Source organism: Colobus angolensis, unplaced genomic scaffold, assembly GCF_000951035.1.
Source record: "Colobus angolensis palliatus isolate OR3802 unplaced genomic scaffold, Cang.pa_1.0 Scaffold147, whole genome shotgun sequence".
In the NCBI taxonomy this organism is placed as follows: Eukaryota; Metazoa; Chordata; class Mammalia; order Primates; family Cercopithecidae; genus Colobus; species Colobus angolensis.
The window spans coordinates 3,852,517-3,877,795 of NW_012114566.1; the positions used below are offsets into that span (position 1 = coordinate 3,852,517).

The 25,279-nt window shown below is 35.3% G+C and overlaps 1 protein-coding gene across 1 annotated transcript in view; it reads right to left on the reverse strand.

Annotated features, from left to right (window-relative positions):
- Positions 1-25,279, reverse strand: part of LRP1B (low density lipoprotein receptor-related protein 1B) — a 1,318,888-nt gene that overhangs the window by 1,056,564 nt on the left and 237,045 nt on the right. The window contains exons 3-4 of the mRNA XM_011935709.1: positions 19,491-19,610; positions 12,392-12,520 (exon numbers count right to left, since the gene is read on the reverse strand). Coding sequence (XP_011791099.1) covers positions 12,392-12,520; positions 19,491-19,610 — 249 coding nt within the window. The remainder of the gene's footprint in view (positions 1-12,391; positions 12,521-19,490; positions 19,611-25,279) is intronic.

Sequence of the window (25,279 nt, forward strand, 5' to 3'; positions counted from 1 at the left end):
CATGCCTGTAATTCCAGCTGCTAGGGAGGCTGAGGCAGGAGATTCGCTTGAACCTGGGAGGTGGAGGTTGCAGTGAGCTGAGATCGTACCATTGCACTCCAGCCTGGGCAACAAGAGCAAAACTCCGTCTCAAAAAATAATAATAATAATATATAAATCAAATGTGGGAAAATGAAAATGTATTAACAACTGTATTGCACTGAGCAAGAAAATGAATATTGCTATAATTTATCTTAGCACTACCTTTTATCATCACAATGTATTTATGCTGAAGTATTCTTTGGGTAGACATTTTAATTAATTTATTTATTTATCTGGTATTTATAGATCTCAGCATTAACTGGGATCTGAAAGAGATCGGTAAGACAGTCTGCCTTCAAGAAAGATATAATCAAGTAGAAAGTTTAAGATATCTGTGAAGAACTATATTTTTATAATCAGGTATGACATCTTTCATAAAAGATGTATAGTTTCATTGAGTTTCAAAGAATGGCTAGATATGTCTGTTTAGTGGAAGCACAAGTTTCCTGATGGTGATGGTATTTGGTCTCAGCCTTGCCTTAATGGCAGAATAAGAATTCAATATGCAGAGATGGATAAAAGAATGTCAAGCAAAAGAAACAGCTTTGACAGAAGTACAGATGTGTGAAAGATTTGAATATGTTGAGGAGAGATTGACCTCAGTTTTTCAGTTTTCTGCAAGGTACAGCATGCATAACTGGTGCAATATTTCATAATGACACTAATAATAGTTACTGTTTTCTGAGCATATTTTAGGAGCTAGACACTGTAATACATAGTTCACATTTATTAGCTTATTGTATAAGCACAATATCCCTTTGATTCAGCTAATATTTATCACATTTTAATATTAATAACTCACTTAATATAACTGTTAAGTGAAAATAACTGAGTTCAAAGTTATAGAGTTTTGTAGTAGCTGACAAAATAGGTTAAGGACAAAATGTACAGGCTATTGAACGTCAAGATAATGAAATTATTTTTAATTTTGGCTGCAATGGGAAACTACAGTTAATTGTAGAAATACAGTATAATGTGGTCAAAACTATGCTTTAAGAAGATCAAGTCTAAAATAATATGTAAGATATTATTTGGGTGGGTAAAATATAGTGAGAGAGATAAGTAGAATACAGTGAGAAGTATACATTTCCCACTCAATTTTCCAAATTGTATGTTTTTGCTTTTATTTCGGGGGGTTATTTATTTAAATTGATACAAATTTGTATGTCTTTATAGTGTACAACATGATGTTTTGAAGTATATGTACATTGTGGAATAGTTAAACCTATGTAATTGACATATGCATTATCTCACATAGTTACCATTTCTGTAGTAGGAACATTTAATATCTCTTCTCTTAGCATTATGTTAAATGAAATAAGCCAGTCATAGAAAGACAAGTACCACATATCTCACTCATGTAGAATCTAAAAATGATGATCTTATAGAAATAGAGAGTAGAATGTTTGTTACCAGAAGCTAAGGCATTTGGGGGATCACGTTGGGGAGATGTTAGACAAAGTATGCAAAATTACAGGTAGGAGTAATTAGTTAAATAGATCGTTTTCCAGCATGGTAACTATAGTTAATGATAACATGTTGGATTATTTAAAAATGTTCTTGCTTTTATTTATAAATGGTAGAGTATAATTTTACTTTTTAACTGGTAGAGTATAATTCATGTCAGAAGTATAATTCATGTGTACATTAAGGTAAAATGGAAATGTCTTACACACTGCCTTGAAATCTAGAGTGAAGTTGGAAAGGAGTTAAGAGAATGGAAAAAGATATCTTTGTTCCTGTTTAGATTCATGAATTGCAGAAATGGAGAATCGCCATATGTGGCAACATTCCTACTGGAAGCAGAGGTCATTAGGAAAAATGTAAGCCCCAGAGAATTCTCAGAGTTTTCCCTAAGTAAACCTCTTCTATGGTCCTCCAAACTAGATTCTACATGTCACATAGAGAATGGCATTAATTTCATTTGTTTTTATAAAGAAAGTAACCCAAAATTATGAAAATCTTGTGGACATAGGTAGCAGATATCTGAATTACTGAACATAAAAAGGCCATTTTAATTTCTCAGAAACTAGGTGATGAGAAACTAAAGTAGGAAGTGTTGAGACCTTAAGTAGAAATAGGTTGATGTAATGAAGCAGAAGTTCAAAATTGCAGTTATTATTGTATTGTGGACAACGAGTGGCATGAAGTCAAGGATTATTTGGAAATTTTACATGTGGGTGATGGGGAGAAAAATTATCATTAAAATAAACAGTAAGGGAAGAAAGTAGAATCAGTTTTTAGAAAAGATGGTGAGTTCAGTATTGGCACATTAGTTCAATGGCTAAAGCTATGTTTTTTATCTTGTTTTGTTTTGTGTTATATATATATATATATATATACAGAGAGAGAGAGAGAGACAGGGTCTCACTGCATTGCCCAGGCTGGTCTCAAACTCCTGGTCTCAAGTAATCTTCCTTCACTTGGCCTCCCAAAGATCCAGGACTATAGGCATGAACCACTGTGCCAAACCTGTGCTTTTTAATCTTGTCTTTGGCAATGGAAAAACTCATCCAGGTAAACTACTGATGAACCTGAATTAACCATAAATCTTAAAACAATTTAGTCACTTTGCTATTTAGACTTTAGTAGTGAAATACTGGTGCCTTCATTTAGAGAATATTTCAACTTGAAATGTGATAGTTGAGAAGCTATGCAATATATTGTTTTTCTGGAAGAAGACCCATTTTATAAGCACAACAAAAGACAATAACATCATCCCCTCCCCAGCACAAATGTATCTTTTCATTTTGCAGATTGGTGGCTCTCACAGTTTCCCTGTTTTGCAGAGAGCTGGTCTAACCAAACCAAGGAGGTATCTCCTCTATTATCTGAAAGTCTTACTGGCACATGGCAAGTGTTTAATACATGAATGAAACGTGGAGGATTGTTTGAATATGAACTCCCCAATGTTTTTTAAAGAGACTTTACTGAATTAATACATTGTAAAATAATAATGTATTTCAGTAAACACAATAAAATAAATAATGCAGTTATTTTAATCAGAAAAAACAATGAAAGAAATGTAATTGATAACCATTGAAAGTCTGTAAGTAAATCTCAAAATTTCAGAATATAATTCATTCAAATTTTAGATTATTACATGAATATTAGAACTAGCAGACCGTCTAGTGATGATCAGTTTACATTAGTTACTGAGAAGTGGCTAATGGCAGCTTTAAAATCTCCTAGTCACCTTTCTAATTGTAGCCAGTGGAAAATACTTTAGCTACAGAAAAATATTTTCTCTACTCAGACTTCTTTCTCTATGTTATAGATTAGTAACCTTTGAGTTCAAAATGTAATAGGTATTGACTCATTTGAAAATTGCTTCTAAGTAACTCCTATTTGTAAAGTAAGTTCAGTTTGAAAACATGAGTCCGTAAAAGAGCCACATTTAATATGACCCCTGAAAGGGAAACACTGCCTCCGTATTTGAATATTTATTATCCATTCAACAAATATTTACTGATCCTGGCTAGCTTCTGCCAGGGTCTAGATGCTAGCAATACAACAGTGAACAAAACTAACAAAATCTTTGCTTTTACAGAGCTTACATTTTAGTACATAAAAAAGACAATAAGCAAGTAGACAAACACTAATATTATTTGGCAGTGATACATTCTATGAAAGTGAGTAAAGTATAGGAGTAATGGGGATGAGAGCTGATCCTTAGAGAGGGTAATCTAATTCAGAATATATTTACAAGTTAGAAACAAAGGGTTTGAGAAAAAAGAGTGCAGTGAAGGATGAATCCAATATTTTGGCTTAAATAATTAGGTGAATGTTGGAAACCTTACCAAGATGAAAAACTGAAGAAAGAGCATTATTAGGAGAGAAAATCAAAAGTTGATAGAGTTTGATATTTCTGTTAAATATCCAAATGGAGATATTGAATATATAATCGGATCTGTGAGTCTGGAGTTCAACAGTCATCATAACTGGTGATAAAAACTGGGGAGTCTCAGTCTCTTGATGTTTTTTAAAGCCATGGCAGAGGGTTTTTAAGGCCATGATACAGGATGGAAGGTCCTAGGAAATCAATAAAAAGAAGATGTCTAAAGGACTGAACACTGAATCATGCCAAAAATATTGGCAAAATGAAGATAATAAAGCAAAGTAAACTGAGAAAAAATGCCCAGTAAGGCAAGAGCAAAATTTCAAGATTGTGCTGCTTTAAGAGGTAAAGTCTTCAAGGAGACAATTGTCAGTTATGTGCCTAAGACCAACAGTTAACTAATGAGGCAATGGGAGGTCACTGAAGACCTTGGCAATAGATGTGAGTGATAAGAATAGTGTACGATTCATTGAAGGGGATTCAAGAGCAGAGCAAAGGAAAGTGGAAAAGGAACAACACTCCATTGAGTTTTTCTACGCAGGGAAAAGAAAAATGGAGAAGCAGCCGGACAGGGATATAGGTTTAAAGGAAGTTGTTTTGCATCATCTTTGCAACACACTTGTATGTTGGTGAGAATGACCTAAGAGAAAAGAAAATATCAGCGATTCAAGAAAAAGAGAAGACAATTGTATGAGTCGAGTCCTTGAACAGGTGAGAGAAGATAGGATCCGTGTACATTTGCAGGATTGACCTTTAATAGGAGAAAAGTCAATTTGTTTTCTAATTTAAATAAGAGTAAGATGGGGTGATTAGTTCTAGATTCAAATAGACTAGTAGAGTTAATGGAGTTTGGGTGAGAAAATTCTCTTTTAATTGCTTATATTTTCTCAAGGAAATATGAAAAAAGATCGTCACCTTCCAATAAGGAAAAGGGAGGTAGATGTACGCAACTCATCATCTAGTAATGGAAAAAAGTAAAGGTCATTTAATATATTTCACTGTTGTCTGACAAGGATTTAAATATAAAATTTATAAGTAAGATCACTAATTTCTACTTTGCTATTATAGAGATTAAGTACTCTAAGTACTCAATCATTCTGATGTGCCAAACTTCTAGCTACTTTATCAGCTATGTTCTTTATAACTTGATGTTCTAAACATCCAAAGAGTACTAAGATATAATTTAATAATTTGGTCAGGATTATATTTTATGGGAGGTATAGACAGCGGCTGTGTGAGTCCTAAAAGAAATACACACGTTTAAAAATGAAATCAATGCAACAGGTTTTCTCACCTCAAGATTAAAATGATTTTAGGCAGCCTGATTAGGGGAAATATGCAGAATATTAGTTATCTCTGTCAAAGGCAATTGTGTTCTCCAGGGGAAGGACTGCCCAAAGGGCATTCTCTAACTGCTTTTATTACCCCAGATTTTTTTCAATCCCTGTTGATTGCAACTGATACAGAGAATGCCTTGAAGACACTGAAAAATCAATTTTTTTCTTATAAAAACGTCAACATTATTCTGTCTACTCGAATTTTAAGGTTTTTTTTCCCCCTGAGGATTTCAATAGTGATATACTTTTATATTTTTCAAAGTAAAGCAACAAAAAAGTATATGCCTATGTATATTCTTGCCTCATCTATTTAACCATTTGTAATTTTTATACATTTAAATGTGTTTCCTTCCTTTTTATTTTCATTAGAATATCCAATTTTAAGATAGAAAACAAGAGTTAATTGTAGAGGGTGATATAATTTCTCTCACATTCTAAATTGAGGATTTAATCAATAATTTGATAGCTTGTCTACAAAAAATTATAAAAAGCATGATAGAAATTTCTGCCTATCTGTTGTGCCATTTATAAAAGCAAAGTTTATTGACTGTCGCACCCAGAGCCCATAAATACAGCCATGTCATTTTTCATACTCAAACACAGAAGTTCTCAGCTAGATTGCAATAAAAATATGTTATGAAGAAAATGGAAGACATGCCTTTTTTCCCTGTCTGATATTTTCTTAGACTAAGAGTAAATGAAAGGTGTCATGGCACATAAAACACCGTGGTTATGACTCTGCTATCAATCTTGCAACTTTGTTTCTGGAAAAAAGATTAAAAATGTCAAGAAAGGTGCTAGACTGTGAAGATGATATCCCCTAGCATAAAAACAAAACCCAAAACCAACATAGAATAATAATGAGGAGATTGTGTACCCCAGCACTGACATACTCATTAACAGTGTTTGGAGAGGGAAAAACAAGTATGTTGCATCATTTGGATAATAAAAATTCCATCAGAAATCCTTGCCCTGTCCTACCATGAAATGTGATTTCTAACTGAATGATCAGCCAGAAAAGATGTAGAGTAAAAATACTCCATAAAATAGAGAAATAGTTTAATGGCCAGGCTACCCATCCAGGAGGGATTCCAAAGGCAGACTGGGAAGCACTAGAATTTCTGTAGTACAGAGGCTTATTCAGTATAGTGTGATTGCAGATAGGGAAGCTTGTTCTCCAGCTGTATTTTCGCAGCAAGCACACAGCTCTTACTAGGATTGCATGTTTATTGGAGAGGGGAGAGGTCCTTGGTGGAGAGGACGCACTTAGGAAACTACTGTTTGATGACAACACTATACCAAAGCTATAGTTAGCCCTGAGTAACAGGACAAAACTGGCCAAATATTCTATTCTCCTTTGAACCTCTTGCAAACTTCTGACTCTCCTTTACCCTCATTCTGCTTCTTAAATGTTCTAGACATTTCTAAAGCATCCAGCAAACATTTGTCAAGCACTTACTCTGCTTCAGGCATTGAACTCCTTTTTTGCTACTTACTCTTTATCACAGTATTCCTAATTTCATGCATGCATATGTGACAGTAAAGAACAATAAATCTGTATTACCAGGCTGGTGCTGGTGATTAGGCTCACTCCTAGGCAATAGGTCTCATGCGCTATCATGTCATCAAGTGTTATTGGCAGTTATGGCTCAATGAAATAATAACTTATACAGGAATTAGAACTTTTGACTATCTAAAAAATAATTTAAAAAAAAACCCTAAATGGTGAATCTTCACACATCTGTCATTCTACAAGAAGCCATTCTTAGCCAATGGTATACTGAAACAGATCTTATTTACTAGTTTCATAAGTTGTTTAAATTATTAAGACTTAATATGTTACCCTTCCTAAGAATAGATCTTAATATGAGATGCTTTAATAAAAGGCAAGGGAATAGTCTTTTAATAGCTGAATTTCAGGCATTACTAAGTGTCTGATAAGAAGATGATACCATGTGGCAGAGAATTATTCCCTCACTGTACAGACACCTGCCCATTCTCCCACGCACAGAATCAGCCCTGGCAGCAAACCATGGGTAAATTCTCCGCCTCCCCCCCAAAAAATTTAAACTTATGTTAGTAGATGTTAAATCACCCCTAGAATTTTAAAGTAAGAGCCATAGGAAGTTGTATTTCATTTATTTTCTCTCTCTCTTTTCTGTTTTTAAGAATCATAGCAGAGAAAACAGCAAACGATATGAAAATGTTCCCTCCCCAACACTGTCTAGAAATATGCTTCCATCGATTATACAGCGACTATGATTCCTATTCTTACAACTAAGAGTTTCATTGCCTCAGTAGTCTTCTGTTTGTTTTTTTCTTTTTCCCCCTAAATCAATGAACTGCAAATATAAGATGTAATAGAATACTGAAGTTTTTTGTTTTTGTTTTTTTTTTATAGGCTCTCTACTCTCACTGCTCCAATTACTCCATGGCAAAGAGGTACGCTCTCTCAGGGCACCATTTGGTGCACTGACTATAGAGTGATGATCATAAAATTATTGTTGTTTATTTTACTATTGCTTCAGTGCAATCGGTAGAGCCCTAGAGGTTTAGGAGAATTTGTATGCCTTCAGTGAGTGGTTAGGACACTGAAAAGTACAGTCCAATGAGTCTGAATTTATTAGGAGTAAAATTGCCAACAGTTCATAAGTAAACACCATTTACTATTACTTTTACTGTCACAGGTTCTACATGAGCCTGCTTTCAGCCCCAAGTTTTCACATTCAATACATATTTTATATCAAATTCAATAAAATCAATTAAAAGAAAGTCACATTTAAAAAATGTTTTTATTTTCATATTTGACAAGTCATTACTACAACTCTGTTTTCAAAAAACATATCAAAATATTCAAGAAGTTTTACTGGGTACCTATACATGGTTATTTTTTGTTTTTTTATTTTTATGTTTTACACATGACAAGTCCTAACGTTTAATTAGAAAAATAGCTAGCTTTTGTGTGGGTGTGGTGGCTCACACCTGTAATCTCAGCACTTTGGTAGAGCATGGCAGGAGGATGGTTAAAGCCAGGAGTTCAAGACCAGCCTGGGCAACATAGAGAGACCCTGTATGTACAAAAAATTTTAAAATTAGCTGAGCATGGTGGTTCATGCCCATGGTCTCAGCTACTCAAAGGCTGAGGTGGGAAAATGGCATAAGTCCAGAAGTTTGAGGCTACAGTGAGCTATGATCATGCCACTGCATGCCAGCCTGAGCAATAGAATGAGACTACATGTCTTAAAAGAAAATAAATAAATAAATAAACAAACATTAATTACTAGTTTTTAATGTGTGTTCTATTACAAAGTAACAAATGCTCTCTCATAAAATTTATAGTCTTATATGTCTCCTATATAAAACTATTCAACTATGCATATTTAAGTTAAAATCACTTTAAAAAATATGTTTCAGACTTTTCTTTTGGAAATTACTTTTTTGAAGATAAAAAGCAGATAGTATCAAGTGTTAAATTGTACTAGATTAGCATTGAAAGTCCTCTCAACTCTGAAACAATTTATTCTTTATTTCATTAGTCAGAGTCAATCTTACTAAGCGTAGAAAGGAGAACATTTGTCTGCATTACATGAATTAATAGGAATGAAAAGGCCTCCTGCCTAATGTTAATCTCTTCCCCCATCTGTTGTAGTGTCTAAAATCTCCTCCCTTCAATACAGTTATTTCTTAAAGATGCTCTTAAGGCTTATGAATTTTAATTGGGTTCAGATATTATATTACAAAGGAGGAATAATCAATTAACTTACATTAATTTACCTAATTACTATCTATTGTCTTGAAAATAAGACCCCACTGGTAAGCTCTGGGGTGAACAGTTAGGAAGAGACCATGATATTGTTCTATGTTGCACTAGTGCAGCACCTTTAGAGGTCGCTTCCCAGCCCATTAACTCTGCCTCTCTCTGCCATCTCATAAAGGGCTATTTCTCAGGAATTTTTAATTCATCTATCATCTTGTACTGTCTTTGCAGAACCATTCTCTTGGGTCTAGTTCTAGCTTTCCATTACATCACTTTGGCTTGATATTTTTATAGTATTCTTTCTTTCTAAAACCGGGAGATCTTTTCCATATATCCATTGTCTTGGGATAGGCCATTTGGACCTTCCCTTGTTTTCCACACTGTCCAGCTGCTGAGAGCCCTGGAACCCTCGTTTGTCGTGGAGGGAAAGTTAGGTTCTGGAGTCCAATAGGGTTGAATTATAAGAAAAAGAAGAGTAAAGAGAGGCCAATCTCAGCAGCCAGGCAACTGAAAAAAGGACTGGCAGAGCTTTAAGATGAACCTGGCTAAATTTATAATGCTTTTTTCTAGCACTTGTCAGATATAGCCACATTACTGTGTAATAAAACTACCATAAAAATTTTAAACCTGATTGCATTAACTGGAATTACATATAACTGAAGCCGAAAGTATCCTCTGGTTCACTTGTCATAAATATGAGAAAACTAAAGCCAAACAGGCAGTTTTTCTCTTAAAGTGTACAAATACATTGGTTCAAATATCCATGTGACCTTTAGAACACGCCAGTGTTTGTTATAGACTTATGCTCATGCTAGCAACTCCTTTTCCTTAAACTATAAACCACAGCAACATTCCCATAGTAACTATGTAGTTTTCAAATTTTGTAAGCTCACAATGTCATCAAGCTAAAGACCTAGAGGTGAAGAGATTCATGTATTCCATTATCAATTCTAGAGTCATCAAATTTCCTTGATGTAGTAGGACATTATTATGTTCCATCCTTTTCTGGTTGCATTCTATTATGGTAAGATAACCTACCTATGTAGAAAAAGAGGATGTGCTTCCTTTATAGGGTTTATTACATTACACTCTCCCTGTGTAGCGATATTGTGTGGATCAATAGAAACAACAAATAACAAGCCTTCCACTTCTTTAGTTCATCAATATTTTAAATCAGAATTCTGGGTGGTGGCAAAAAGGAAAACATAACCTGACCTAATTTTTCTCAAGCATTGCCTTATTTCAAATAGGGCTTCATAAATCAAGTCGGTAATTCAAAGAAGTAAACTAAAAAAGTAAAAGAGAGTTTTGCTGTTGTTGATATTTTGTAGAGATATATGTTTTCTAAATAATTAACCACACTATCTCTGGGAAATCACTGAAATTATAACATGAGGTTATGTGTAAAGAGAAACAATGGCAGCTTGCTGAGCTAATCCAGTCTTTTGTCCAGTGTGGTTTCAGAAAAGAAATTTCATGCTTAATTTACCAGTTTCTAACAAGGGAGGATGAGGGCACCCATTAATTCATCAATACATCATAATTTGAAAATGCCTGATATGGAACTAAATTTGGAGGAAGTTAGAAGAAGCCAGATGGAATATTCTGCATAGTATTTCCTTATATTATTCCCAAGCTAATTCAGTCCATAAAATCATTAGCATTATCTTATTGTGACTAGGGCATCTCAAAGCTATTTAATTAGCCAATCAACAATACTTAACTGATTGTTTACTTACTGAGTAACTTGAAAACTGTGTAGAAACTACAGGCTTTATTTGCAGGTTAGCAGTAAAAGGCAGTTTTGAAACATGAAATATAAACACTTAAGAGTGGAGCACTCATTTTAGTAATTTTAATTAACAAGACAAGTTTTTTTTTTTTCCTTTTACTTTTTTCCATCCTTCCTTCCTTTCTTCCTTCTTCCCCTTTTTTTCCACAAATATTTATTGAGTACCTATATGTTCTAGGCAATGATCAGTACTGAGTAAATATCAGTAAACAAATCCAACAAGTTCTGTACTGTCATAATGCTTACATTATTCTGGAGAAATCATGTGATAAACATACATAATGAATTAATTTCAAGTGGTAATGCTATAAAGAAAATAAAACTGGGAAATTATATAGTGATAGAGTAGGTATGCATAAATAACACAGGAAAATAACATCATGATGTAGGGGCTATATACCATGAAATAGAATGGACTGAGAAAGTCACTCTGAATATTGACATTTTAGCTGAGATTCAAGTGATAAGGAGGCTACATTAATGTGAATATCACAGGAAAAAGCATTACAGGCAGATAAAAAAGCAACATGGTTGAAGAAGGACAAGGACATAGGTGTGCTGGCATTGATGATGAAACAATAGCAGTGGAAGCTCAGACATTGGAAAGGGAAATGATACCAGGTCATTAGGCCCATTAGAGATTCTGTGAGGAGTTTAGGTTTTATTTTCAAGGTGAGTGAAAGTTATTGGGAGATTTGAAGCAAAAGAAAAACATGATTTGGTTTATGTTTTAGTAGCAAATCAGTTTATTATGTGAAGAATTAATTTTGGAGGTGAAACAGAAGCTCACAGAACCCAGTTAGGAATCTATTGTAGTAGTCCAGGAGAGAGACAGGTAATTCAAATCAATTAATACATGTCTTTTGAACAGATTTTTGCTAATTAGAAACTTCTTGTAATAGGCTGGGCACTGTGGTTCATGCCTGTAATCCCAGCAGTTTGGGAGGCCTTTGTGGGTAGATCGCCTGAGGCCAGGAGTTCGAGACCAGCCTGGCCAACATGGCGAGACCCTGTCTCTACTAAAAATGCAAAAATTAGCTGGACACAGTGGTGTGTGCCTGCAGTCCCAGGCACTTGGGAGGCTGAGGCAGGAGAATAGCTTGAACTTGGGAGGTGGAGGTTGAAGTGAGCTGAGATTGTGGCATTGCACTCCAGCCTGGGTGACAGAGTGAGACTCCATCGAAAGAAAGAAAGAGAAAGAGAGAAAGAGAGAAAGAGGGAGAGAGAGGGAGAGAGAAGAAGAGAGAGGAAGTGAGGAAGGGAGGAACGAAGGAAGGAAGGGAAGCGAAGAAGGAAGGAAGGAAGGGAAGGGAATGGAAGGGAAAGGAAGAGGGAGGAGGTGAGGGAGAGAGGAAGGGAGGAAGGAATTTTCTTTTTGGAAGGAGTAATGAAAGGAGTTTTATAATGATTAGTGACAAGTGAAAGAATTGTTCTAGATTCCTAACTATAGAGAAGTGTGTTAAAATGAAGGAGAATCTCTCTCTTCAAAGTCCATATTTCTGCTGTACCACATCTCTAATAAAAAAGAACTGTAAAAAGGAAACAAGTAATTCTGGAAAGACAAAAAATAAATGATCATAACTTACCAATTTTAGCTTTGCAAGACCTGTTGTCTGACTGCATTAGGTAGCCTTCCACACAACTGCAAGTGTAGGATCCATGTGTATTTCTGCAGGTCTGGCTGCATGTACCATAAACAGCACATTCATCTTGATCTAAAAGGAAAATTGGTATCATTTCTAAGCAGCTTTATCTTGGGCACTTTCTTGGTTCTCCTTGAATAAAATATTATTTTTGAACTTTGGAAATGAACTATTAATGAAAAGCCAATTCTAATAAATCTTTTCAAAACCACACTAAATAAAAATTAAACTTTTTGTTGCCTTAATATTTACAGAGAGAAAACATCAAACAATATCAAATCATATATTTTAAAAGAAGGTTTATTTGCATTTGTGGTAGGCAGGCTAGAAGTCTTTGGATATTTTTGCAAAGGTACAAAATGCATTACAATTAATATTTGTTGAATATTTCCAGTGTCAATGACACTGACATTTTCACTATTTTAACAAAGAATTAGACTAGTAACGAGGTTTTTAATCAACAGATTAAATAAGAGTTCTGAGCCACACTGTGCAAATTGTACTCACTACTTTAAAGACAGGAAACTATTAAGTACCTATTGAAAATAAATATTTTGTCTTAATTAAATTTTATTTTAATATCTGTAGTCCCTTCCTCTACTCCTTCATTCTATTTTCTCTATATTCTTCTTTCCTCTGGTATTCAGTTCAAATCTTTATGAACAACAGATACTCAATGATTCTTAACCGACCAAACAAAAAGGCATCCTGTCAGTAGTTATTTAGATAAAGGTATATTCAGTCTGTTTTATGTACCAAGCACTATACTAATCCCTGCAGAAGACAAAATAAATAAAATATGGTCCCCACCCCTGAGTAAGACAAGTCTAGAGAAATATAATGTATGTATAAATATAATGGATAATGTATGATACTATACATTTCCTTATAATAGGGGTATACTCTAGTTATGATAAAAACAGGCAAGTCAAACTGCTTAGGATTAAAAGGGGAATGCTAAGTGAAGATTTCATATTAAACACTGTGAAGCATGATCTGGCTTTCCTCAAACTAAGTGGAAAGGGACATATCAGTTCATCAAAACGGCATGTGAATGGTATTGGGATGGCATCATGGGGATTTCAAAGAAGAAGCATAGGAGTCAAATGAAGCAAGGGTGTATGAAGGAAAGTAGTAGAAGAGATGAAATTGGGAAAGTACTTCGGGAGCCAGAAAATGAAGGTATTTGCATGCTGAACTAAAAGATTGTACATTACATGCTGGCAATGGGAAAGCATTAATTAGATTGGCTATATGGTTGGCTTTGCACTTCAAAACTAAAAACACTCATATGAAATAAAGGTTTTGGTAAATGCGGAGAAAGGATCCTAGAAAATTAGGTATGTGCTAATTTTATCCAAGAATTTGTCTTTTGAAGTTATATTTTGAACTAAGTCAGTGGCAGTGGAAATGAAGAGGGAATGGACTCAAATGTGCAAGAAGCAGAATAGACAACATTTGACAACTGATTGGATATGACAGAAGTGAAAATTGTTCCAATTTTGAAGTAGAGGATATAAGAATTATAGATTTGAATGGCTACCATGGGAGGAGATAACGAGTTTGATTTCACTGTGTTAAATTTGAGATGTCTGTAGGGCAGCCTTGAGTAAACGTGTAATGATAAGCAATTGAGAAATGGAACTGTTAATACAGGGTGAGATCTGTCCTGGAGTATTTGGAAGTCAATAGCATATAGATAATAGATTTTAAAACTATGAAAGGGCGATTTCCCACAGAGGAAGAGGAGACGAGAAAACCTTGGCTAGTGCAAAATACTGTAGGACACCAAAGTGGAACGGGCAGTGAAAAGGGCAGAAACAGGAATCAGAGAGGGATGCAGTGGCTCAGGCCTGTATTCTTCGCACTTTGGTAGGCCAAGGTGGGCAGATTACTTGAGACCAGAAGTTTGAGACCAGCATGGCCAACATGGCGAAGTCCTTTCTCTACTAAAAATACAAAAATTGGTCAGGGGTGGTGGTGTACACCTGTTGTTCCAGCTACTCAGACAGCTGAGGCATGAGAATCGCTTGAACCTGGGAGGTGGAGGTTGCAGTGAGCCGAGATTGCACCACTGCACTACAATCTGGGTGACAAGGCTCTGTGTCAAAATAAAATAGTAATAATAATACTGAAAGAAAGAAAGAAGAGTCCTACAGTCTCCTGTGAAGGAAAATTTATGACTACTGTAAGAAAAAAATTAAGAAATGAGAGCTTTTCAGGAATATCAGAATGTTCAAAAGGGTTATATGGAATGCATAAATTCAATAAGATCAAGATTAAAATTCCCATTTAGATTCAATAATTAGGACATTATTGTCATGATGTTGATGTAGGGAAAGAAGGGGACATAGTCACAAATGGGAGACTGATCTTAACTGGAACTTGCTTTTTACTGAGTCCTTAAATGGGATAAGAAATACAAACTTAGATCTATTAAAAGACTATTGTCTTCACAACTTGGGAATGATGACTGAAGATAACTCGGGACTTCTGTAAATAATTTTGGAGAAAGGGGGTGAAAAAAAAAAACAGAAAAAGAAAGAGGAAGGCAAAAGATAACAGGATGGATTGAAGCTGTGGTATTAAGTGGGTAAACTGATATGACATAATTAAAATATATCTTTGGCCTTTGTTCACAGTGCTTGGCACAGAGCTCCTAAAACTCTTGGAATTTTTCGAATAATAGGAGTGTCTTTTGTTATTCATAACGAGCTCCTCCAGAATATACTGGAGCCTATGCTAATGAGGTGACTCAGGGTAGGGCCGCTAGGTAGTCTCAGACTGGGGGCTGGTCATCAAAATACCAAACAGTGGATTAGAGGTGGAAACTTTCAGCCCCACCTCCTGACCTCCAGGGAGAAGAAAGGGGACTGGGAATTGGCCTAAAAACAACTCTTGAACAATGAGGCTTGGAGAGCTTCCATTTTGGTGAAGACATTGAGCCCAGGGAGGATGCAGCACCTAGAGAGGGCCTAGAAGCTTCCCTCTCCCACCTTCCAGTTCCTTGCCCTATGTGTCACTTCCATTTGGCTGTTTTATCCTTTGTAATAAACTAACAAACATAAGGAAAATACTTCCTTGAGTTCTCTGAGTTGTTGTAGTGAATGACTGTATCCTAGGAGAGGACTGTGGGAGTGCTCATATTTATAGCTGGCTGGTCAGAGGTATAGGTGAGTCCTGGAACTTGCGCCTGGCACCTGAGTCTTGCAGTACTAGACCCATAACCCATGGGGTTTACACTACCTCTGGATAATATCAGAATTGAGTTGAACTGTTGGACACCCAGTTGTTATTAGAGAATTAGAGAATTTATGTGGAAAAATACCACCCAATTTCGTGTCAGAAGCGATATGACAAAAAAGAAACCTCAACCGGAATGCTAAAAAATCCCCAGTGGAGAGGTAACATAAGGGTTTCAATATAGGGATGTCTAAAATTACATTTGAAATTATTTGTGTGTTGTGATATGAAACTTTTTCCTACTAAGTCTTCAGTAAATCTTACTACACATAAAAATTGTCTTGTTTGCATGGATTTTATAATTGTGAAAACTCTAGGAAAAGAGCTGACTTTTACTTCTGGGTTGAGGAGTATGGGATGGAGAAAATCCATATATACTCTCAAAATGATACATAAATAGGAAAATGGAGTTTGGAGTCAAGATTATAAAGAATATAGAAGCTCTGGAAAACTGCAGATATGCTGAGAAGCCTCTAACAGTCCTTAGAAAATAAAAGTGAGGGTTTTAAACAGTCTTAACTAGATTTTAAGGGAAAAGAGATATTTACAGTTGCTTTACTAAAATAGGATGAGAAGACAGATAGCAGTAAATGGAGGAATGAAGTGAAAAAAACATAATTGGGAAAGTAAATGTAGTTGATTGTTAAAGTTAGTGGATAATAAAAGAGGAGGGGACGGGAATGATGGCTACAGGAAGAGATAGGATAAAGTGGATATTTGTTGTATTTCTATTTTTGTTTTTGTTTTCTTTCAGAACAGAAGACATGTGAGAATATTTATTGACTGCAGTGTTAGCCAGTGGAAATGTAGTGTTTAAAGATGTATAAGAAAGAGGTGGAAATTGATGGACCAATGGACCGAGTTGAGACAAAAGTTTGGATAAGTGGGACTTTAAATATGTATGAAAAAAGACTAGAAGAAGTAAAGCTCTTCTGAAATGAGAGCAAAACAAGCATGGATGGGTACACAAGTAAATAGAAGAGAGAGAGTAATTTGAAGAATACAAGATGGCACCCAGAAAATAAAGCCAGTGACTAAGCAAAAGAGAATAGATTAAGAAAACATATTTTGAGAGAATAAAGAAGAAATTGAAAGGAAGGGTCAAGGGCACTGTAGCAGATGCTGTCTGCTCAAATGCCTCAGATTGTTCAGTGTGATTCTACAATCATAGGGATCTTTATCTGTGCCTGAGCATACTTCCAAACCCTTCCTCCTCTCCCGCCAGAAGCTCTGCCAGGACTCAAGGCCAGTTAAGTTTCCAGGAGGGTAATGCCACCTCCAACACAAAAACAAACAGATTTGCTCTTCAGAAATTGGTGTATAAATGTCTGAGTTCCCTTGTCTCTCATGCTAGAGAGTTGTGCCACATACTTAAGCTTCAGTCACCCTTTGTTGTAGCTAATTTAATTGCTCCAACTATGGGGTTGCCTTTCTCCTGTATCCTCTCCACCTCACCACCACCCCAAATTAAAAAAAAAAAAGAAAAGGAAAGAAAAGAAAAAGAGAAAGGAAAACATTCATGTGAATCCTTGTTTCAGAGTTGACTTCTGGGAATATCCAAGCTAAGAAAAGAGTTTACTATGAGAAAGCACAAAGATTGCTGAGTAGCATAAGGCCATTTAAATTGTGAAACTATGCATTTGTACGGCATTCACAAACTCAGGTTTCTTCAGATTCATGTAATAGCCAGTAATCACGGATGTTCATTTGAAGTAAATGCTTTTGGCGATAGAAAAAATACAATGTTTGGAGCTAAGTCTACAGCAATACTGAATGAAATTAAGGCTTGCATTTGGTAAAGTCTGTCCCTGATGGCAGTAATAATTCTCATCTATTTTCACAGATTTTTCACCTTTAATATTAGAGGTTTCTATTTCAGTTTTTCTGATATGATTATGCTGTCCAGGAGAGCAATATGCTCATTTATCTCTTCTTTCTACTTAACCAGAATGCACCGAGGTGGAACTCCACAACATTGACCACAGAGGAACAGGCATACTATCACTTGTAATGCTGCCTTCTTTTCTCCTTTAAAGACAGAGAGCTACCTGGAAATACAGTTTTGAGAAAGCCTAATGATGCTCAGACTTGGCTCTCAAGGAGTACAGAGAAAGTACAAAGAGCTCCTCTCCCACTGTGACTTCTAAAATGATTGCTGTGCAATTCTTCACTAATGTTCCACAGAAGAAATTCATTATGGTTGTGATTGTTTTTATGTGCTTAATTAAACACATAAAAGCAATTAATTAACCACACTCAGGAATCTACATATTTAACTGATCTCCACCCTTGAAAAAGGAACTGCAGATCTTCATTACTATAGGAGTCAGGTGTAGTAAATGAGTGAGAAGAATGCGGAATAGGTATCTAGGTCAAACATGTACGAATGGCAAGAGCTGTATGGAAGTGGAAAGAGCATGAATGTTCAAAGGCATCATTCATGTCTGGCACCATTTTTATCTGTCTGACTTCTGTGATTATGAGGCATCTAGCATTGCCCTTATTTTCCAGAACATCTGAACTTTCATGTGCAATTTTCAGATTTTTAAATGTTGTTTTAAAATGACATGATGACATGAGTCAAATGAATATGCGAATTTGGCCTCCCTGTGGTCAGGTTATGCAGTCTCTGAGTCTGATAAACACTTGATAATAAATGTTTTTATAACATTGGTAGTATGCACAAAGCAAACAACAAACTAAAATCCAATTCCCAAATGTACCTGAAAAGTCAATGAGCCTCTTCAGGATAAGACTAAGTGGGCTCTGCAGACTTGAGTTTCAGTCCCAATTCTTTTACTAAGAGGATGTGTGGACTTAAGTCAATTACCTATCAGAATCTCATTTTTGTCATTAAGATTTTAAACAATTATCTCTAAGAATTCTTCTAAATTTAAGATTCTAAGGTAAAAGTGATAATATTAGAGCAAAGATTTGAAATAATCAGCAAAGCACTAATTTCTTTGGAAATTATTCTATTTATTAGTGGCTCTGGCAATGCAGCTGTTCTCTGAATACACACACACAAACACACACACACATAGAAGAAAAGAGACAGGCAGAGAGAGAGAGACATATGCTATATTATAGATTAGAAATATTATATGTAGATTATAAGTATCACATAAAGCAATGCATATAACTTTGTGGATATGTTCTATCTACATGTTAATATATGTGTAATTGGAGTCAACTCCAATTGGAAGGATATGGAGGATATCCTAATATGGATATCCATATGGAAGGATATCCTAAAATTCTTCAGTATGGAAGAAGGGAGTCATTTCGGATGATAAACATTTGCTGTAAAGCATTCACAAAAGCAAGAATCCAGACATGGAAAAGAAATCAACATTTATGTTCATTATTACATTATTATTGCTATGGGTAAAATGGCAGCTGCCAGAATAACCAATGCAAAAATTATAAAGAACATTACACAATTAATAATTATTAACCTAACATAGTTAATAACACATGTCTACTAGACTGCAGCTATATAACAGCCATAAAACATATAGGAAGCTAAAATAATTAGATCAATGTGTTATTGGTTAACCCAAACATTTCCCATTGTGGACATTTCTCAAGTTTGAAATTACTCAAAAAAAGCTGAAATTTGATTGTCATAAACTTATAATAATGTTTATGGTGGGCGGACAACTTTTAAATCTCAAGAAAGAAAAGTTAACATAAACACTCTGTGGAGCACATGGCATGTGCTCAAAGATGTCTTCTTACATTTCTGTTAACTAAGCCTCTATAAACCACATTTGATGGAGTTACATGTTTTACTTACCTTTACAGCTTCTCCTATCTTCTTTTATTTCGAATCCATCCTCACAGTAACATCTTGTACTATTTCTGACCATTGCACATTTATACTGACAATTCAACTGCTGGCAATTGGATAACAGTTCTGTAGAGGCAAAACAAATATATTCTCTATATTTAACTGTATATGTAAATATTGTTTCTATTTCTCAGTGCACAATCCGTACAATATAGTCTTGATTGTTCTCCCAGAAAGTTTATATGATTGGTCTAGAAAAAAAAAATTTCTAACATATGTTAGTTTACATTTGCTTGAATTACTGTAAATAAAATTTGAGATCAATCTGTTTGGTCTCCAGCTTTTTAGTTTATTACTGTGTTCATAGTCACAAAACCTTTCAAATTTTGGTAAATTAAATTATTTCAAGAGGAAAGATGTCAACTCAGCGGTTGATTTTGCCATCTATGTCTTTCCTGTCTGACACATCAATTGATTTTCTATCTTTTGAGCGCTTGTTTTGATTTACGAACCCATGTGCAACCTTCATAGCAATCAATGTGAATATAGCTCATCTCAATATTTTATTTTTGATTGGTAGAAAAATGTTAGAGAAATACTGAACATAATATATTTCATTATATCTGAACCATTTTAGAGACAAGACATGATTAAAGCAAAAGTTAGCAAACCTTCAGAGCAAATTAGGATTGAATATGATAAAAGCATGAAATAGAGACGAAGTGACAGGAGCACATTTATTACACAAATAATTTCTAACAGAAATAAGATTCGCTAAACTAGATAAATATTGAATAGAAGCATGACTATCTGAAAATAGGGGTATAAATGGATTGTTACAATACTGTTGTTTTTACCCTTTTCCCCAGAAAGGCAAATAAGGGTTTCGAAGATTAAAGTTAAATGATTCAAAATACATTGATATGTGCCACAAGTTTAGCTGGTGCTACAGATATAAAATCAAATTATAATTAAAAAATAAAAGTCCAATATGTAAAAGAATACCTGAAACATTCCAAACTGAACATTGGGCATTGTATTATAAATTTAATTATCTATAGTATTTCCTTAGTTCAGCATTCTCATACAATTATTTCACACATCTTCTCTTTTTAAAACTGCAAACCTCCTTCCTAATATTCTCTCATATATGATGATCTTGCTTCTTACTTATTTGAGAAAACTGAAACAATCAGGAGAGATTTTCCAACTTTATACTCCATTCCTACCCACATCTGCATATACTGCTTCTCCTTGGATTTCACAGTTAGTTGAACTCATAATCAAAGCTCCCACCCAACATGCTATGCAAAAATCCCATCCCCTCTCACCTACTCAAGGATATCACTTCAGCAGTGCTACACTTCATGTAGAGAGAATCAGTTCAAAATTGACTTGAATCTATATACTATTTTAATTCAATATTTATTGAGTACATAGTCAATGTTAATCACTCTGCTACAGTTCCACAGATGAAAATTCATTACAAAAATATATTTACAATATGAGTGTGGGAGTGAGTAGAATTACGTGGACAGAATAACAATGTAAAACAGTATTTATAAATCATAGTAGCAAAACACATATGCTAAATAAAAGTACAAGTGGTAGGATTTAGAAAGAGAAAGATTCATCTAGAAGCTGAATATGCAGGAGGATATCTGAGAAAGAGTTGTAGAAGTTGAATTTGAGTTGAGACTTAAAAGTATAAGAGTTCTGATAGAAAAAAATAATGAGAATGTAGCCTAGGTAAAGAAGACAATATGAGGAAGTAAATAGAAAGAACTGAAAGCATACAAGAAATAAAGGCAACAATAAGGAACTCTGCATTGCTAACCTCTAATGCTTGATGTGGTTAAAAAAAAAAAAAAAAGAGAGACTGGCATTGTTGTTTGGAGCCAGATCAAGGTTAAGTAATTCATGGATTAAGTAGAATTCTCTGTTTAGGCAACAGGAGACATAGCTGGTTATTGAGGACAGTAGTGATACATTCTGACTTGTATTGTTCAAAAGTAACTAACAGTAGAGAGAAAGATAGTAAAGGAAACAAAGCTATCTAAGTGACTAGGAATGGCAAAATAATAAATGAAGACTATGAATATTTGCCTAGAAAGATGGCCAAAAACTTGGTGAAAGCATAATGACACTAAATGAGTAGTAGTAATAAAATGAATTAAGTACAACAGAAGTAACACAAGTTTGGGAAGAAGATATTATTTGTCTTTGATTATACTTAGTTTAAAATATTGCCAACATAACAGCCAGGGAGAAAGTGAGAATTTGGGTCTCTCTTTGAAGAGAAGTCTGTAGTGGAGACATCAGTCTGGAATTCACAAGCATAAAGTTGGTCACTGAAACCTAAAGAATAAAGAAGCACTATCTTAAAAAGAATGTTTGGGATACAAACAAAAAACCCAGAGAACTTCTTCATGTGAAAATCAAACAGAAGCGGTATCAGCGATAAGAACCACCACCAAGAAAAACTGAGAAATAATAAAGTACATAGGTGAAGAACCTAGAAAGTCTCACAAAGCCTAAGGAAGAAGAGTAGCCTGCAGAAGCAAGCAGGGAAATCAATGTTAAATTCATTGAGAAATAAACATGGATGAAGCCAGGAAAGTGCACTAGTCTTCCTAATAGGATCTATTAAGGGTGTTAAAAAGCATTTGAGTGGAACAGTGAAGACAAAGGTGAATATAATTAGGGGTTGGAACAGAAAGAGGAAACAGGAAAGGTTTCTCACCGAAAATAGATTCGGTTATAGTATAAAAAGAATGAGGGTAGAGATTTGATCTAATTCATTTAGTCTCTACCTTAACACAGGTGTATTCACACAGTGAGTCAAATTTATTATTTTTCCATGTAATCCCTGGAGCCCAGCTGCACCTTTTCACTGTGTCAATCCAAAGTAGAAAATCCAAATACTACGGATCCCATCTTTCTACTCTCTCTACTTGACATATCTGGAAGATGGAGAGTGAAAACTGAAAAGGGGGGGGGGTAGTGATATGGAGAGTTGAGAAATGCAAAATGGGGGAAAAAATGATCTGAAAGACCAGACCTCAAACATGGTTTTGAGGGTTAGGAGGAGCTCTGTTAGTTGAAAATAGCAAAATATACAAGGTCAAGTTAGCTTTTAGTTTATTAGACTTACCCTGCATGAGGATTTGTATATATGTAGAGTGATGACAAGGAGATGATTAAACAGTTTATTATATTAGGTGAAATGGTAAATATTGATTCTGCTAACAGATCGTGAAGATCCATGAAGAACTAACAATATGAACACTAAAATTTAAAATTTGGCAGACTGTGAAAGCAATACTAATTATTATAGCTATCTATTTGAACTGCTGAGCATTTATGCTTCATTGCATGCAACACTGTAATGACTATGAACATAGTTAAAAGCATATCAGAATAATTTTGTTAGAAAACTTATTTGAATACAGCAAAAAATTTTGTACTTGAACCATTAGTCTTCACCCAGTGACTTTAGTGAAGCATAGCCATTGGCTTATGTAACATTATCACTAGTTTGGCAATTAGACTGAAGTAGGAAGACCACTCGTATCTTAGGGAAGCAAATAAGCAAGTGAGAACACAGACATGTAAACATGGTATCTGATCTATATTCCTCAGCATTATCATAAAATAAAGCTATCTTTTTGATTCAAAGAGAGAAGCTGTCACCGGGCGTGGTGGCTCATGCCTATACTCCCAGCACTTTGGGAGGCTGAGACAGGTGGATCACAAGGTCAAGAGATGGATACCATCCTCCCTAACATGGTGAAACCCCATCTCTACTAAAAATACAAAAAAGTTAGCTGGACATGGTGGTGTGCGCCTGTAGTCCCAGCTACTCAGGAGGCTGAGGCAGGAGAATCACTTGAACTCAGGAGGCAGAGGTTGCAGTGAGCTGAGATGGTGCCACTGCACTCCAGCCTGGCAACAGTGTGAGACCCCGTCTCAAAAATAAATAAATAAAAAGAGAGAAGCCGTCATTTCACAGATCAAATCTAATCCAATTGATGAAGATTCCCCTGACACAGATTTACTTTGTTCTGCTTTTAAGGGATCTTTTTATGACCTTGATATGATTTGGCTCTGCATCTCCAGCCAAATCTCGTGTTGAATCGCAATTCCCCAATGTTGAGGTAGAAACCTGGAGGGAGGTGATTGGACATGGGGGCAGGTTTTTCCCTTATTGTTCTCATGATAATGAGTGAGTTCTCATGAGATCTGATTGTTTGAAAGTGTGTAGCACTTCCCCCTTCACTCTCTCTTCCTCCTGCTCTGGCCAGGTAAGACGTGCCTCCTTCCTCTTTGGCTTCCACCATGTTTGTAAGTTTCCTGAGGCCTCCTCAGCCATGTTTCCTGTACAGCCTGCAGAGCTGTGAGCCAATTAAACCTGTTTCTTTATAAATTACCCAGTCTCAGGTAGTTCTTTATTGCAATGTGAGAATGGACTAATATGGCCCTTATCAAAGTTGTAAAGGAGGAAAAGTTGCAAAAGAGATTGTTATTAAAATATGAATATACCTTCTCTATAAAATGCAAGGTAACAGTTTACAAGTAGTGGGTAGCTTTGAGACATCAAAACTTCTAAGCCATTTGATTTAGAAATAGTCAAGAAATAGGTATCAATGTATTACTAATAAGTAGTAAGAGGGAGTCTAACAGGATAAAAATTAATTCATAGTAAAACTGAAATTTATTTCACCACTTATCTTGTTTTCTGAATGGCAGTAGAGTATTATGTTGAGGCTTTGGTCTCTGCAACAAGAGTGCTTTACCTCCAACTATTTTAGTAATTTCAGGCTATGTGAGTGTGGCAGAGAATAGTTAAATGTGCATCAATCTTGTTTCCTCTTTCTAGGTAAATAAAAAGATGACATTCCCCAGTTGTCTTCCAGTTAGATTGGAGCCATATTTGTGTCTTCTAGCCAATATAATGTAGAGAGTAATTAGTGTGTGCCACTCCTTGACCTGATGCTTACAGCATCCTGACAACCTTCTACTCTCTGTACACTTGTCAGCCATCTGGGTACAGGGGATCCAGCAGACTCCTCACCCCTTGGGATGGCAGAAGCCCAAAATGGAAAGAGCCTGAAACAGCACCTGGGAAGTCAATCACTGATAACCCAATGGGACTGTGATATCAGGGAAAAAATGGGTTATTATTGTATTGAGTCCTTGAGATATCAAGGTTATTTGTTACATATGAGTGGTGATGGGTACATGACTAAAGCTCTCATTGCACACTTTTCCTCATCCCCAAAATGGGGATAATAATAGAAACTACTTCATCAGGTTGTTGGGAGGCTTAAATGAGGTGATACAAAGTTCTTAAAATATTGCTGACACATAGTAACTATTATCATAATTATTTTTTCTCATTTTATCATTTAAGCTTAATCATCCGTTTAGTACAACAGAATTTCTATTGTTATCCTGTCATAATGCATATACACTGGAAGCAATTTGGTGCTGTTTTGAAAAGGGTTTTCTCTTTCATGCTTTTATTTTTGGGTGGTACATGACTCGGTTGTAGTTTTGTCATCTCTTAATGTCTCCCGGAGAAGTTTTTCATTTGTTTGTTTGGTAAGTTATCTAATTCACCTGAAAGCACAATCTCCAACAGATAGGGAAACACTAATCATAAGAAATAAGGATTTTCTACATTGACCTTTTTGTTTCAATAAGATATAAATATCACCATCTGAAGCAATGTACATCCACATTGAATTTGCTACCTAACCATGGACCAATTTACAATTTAGACAAGCAATTTT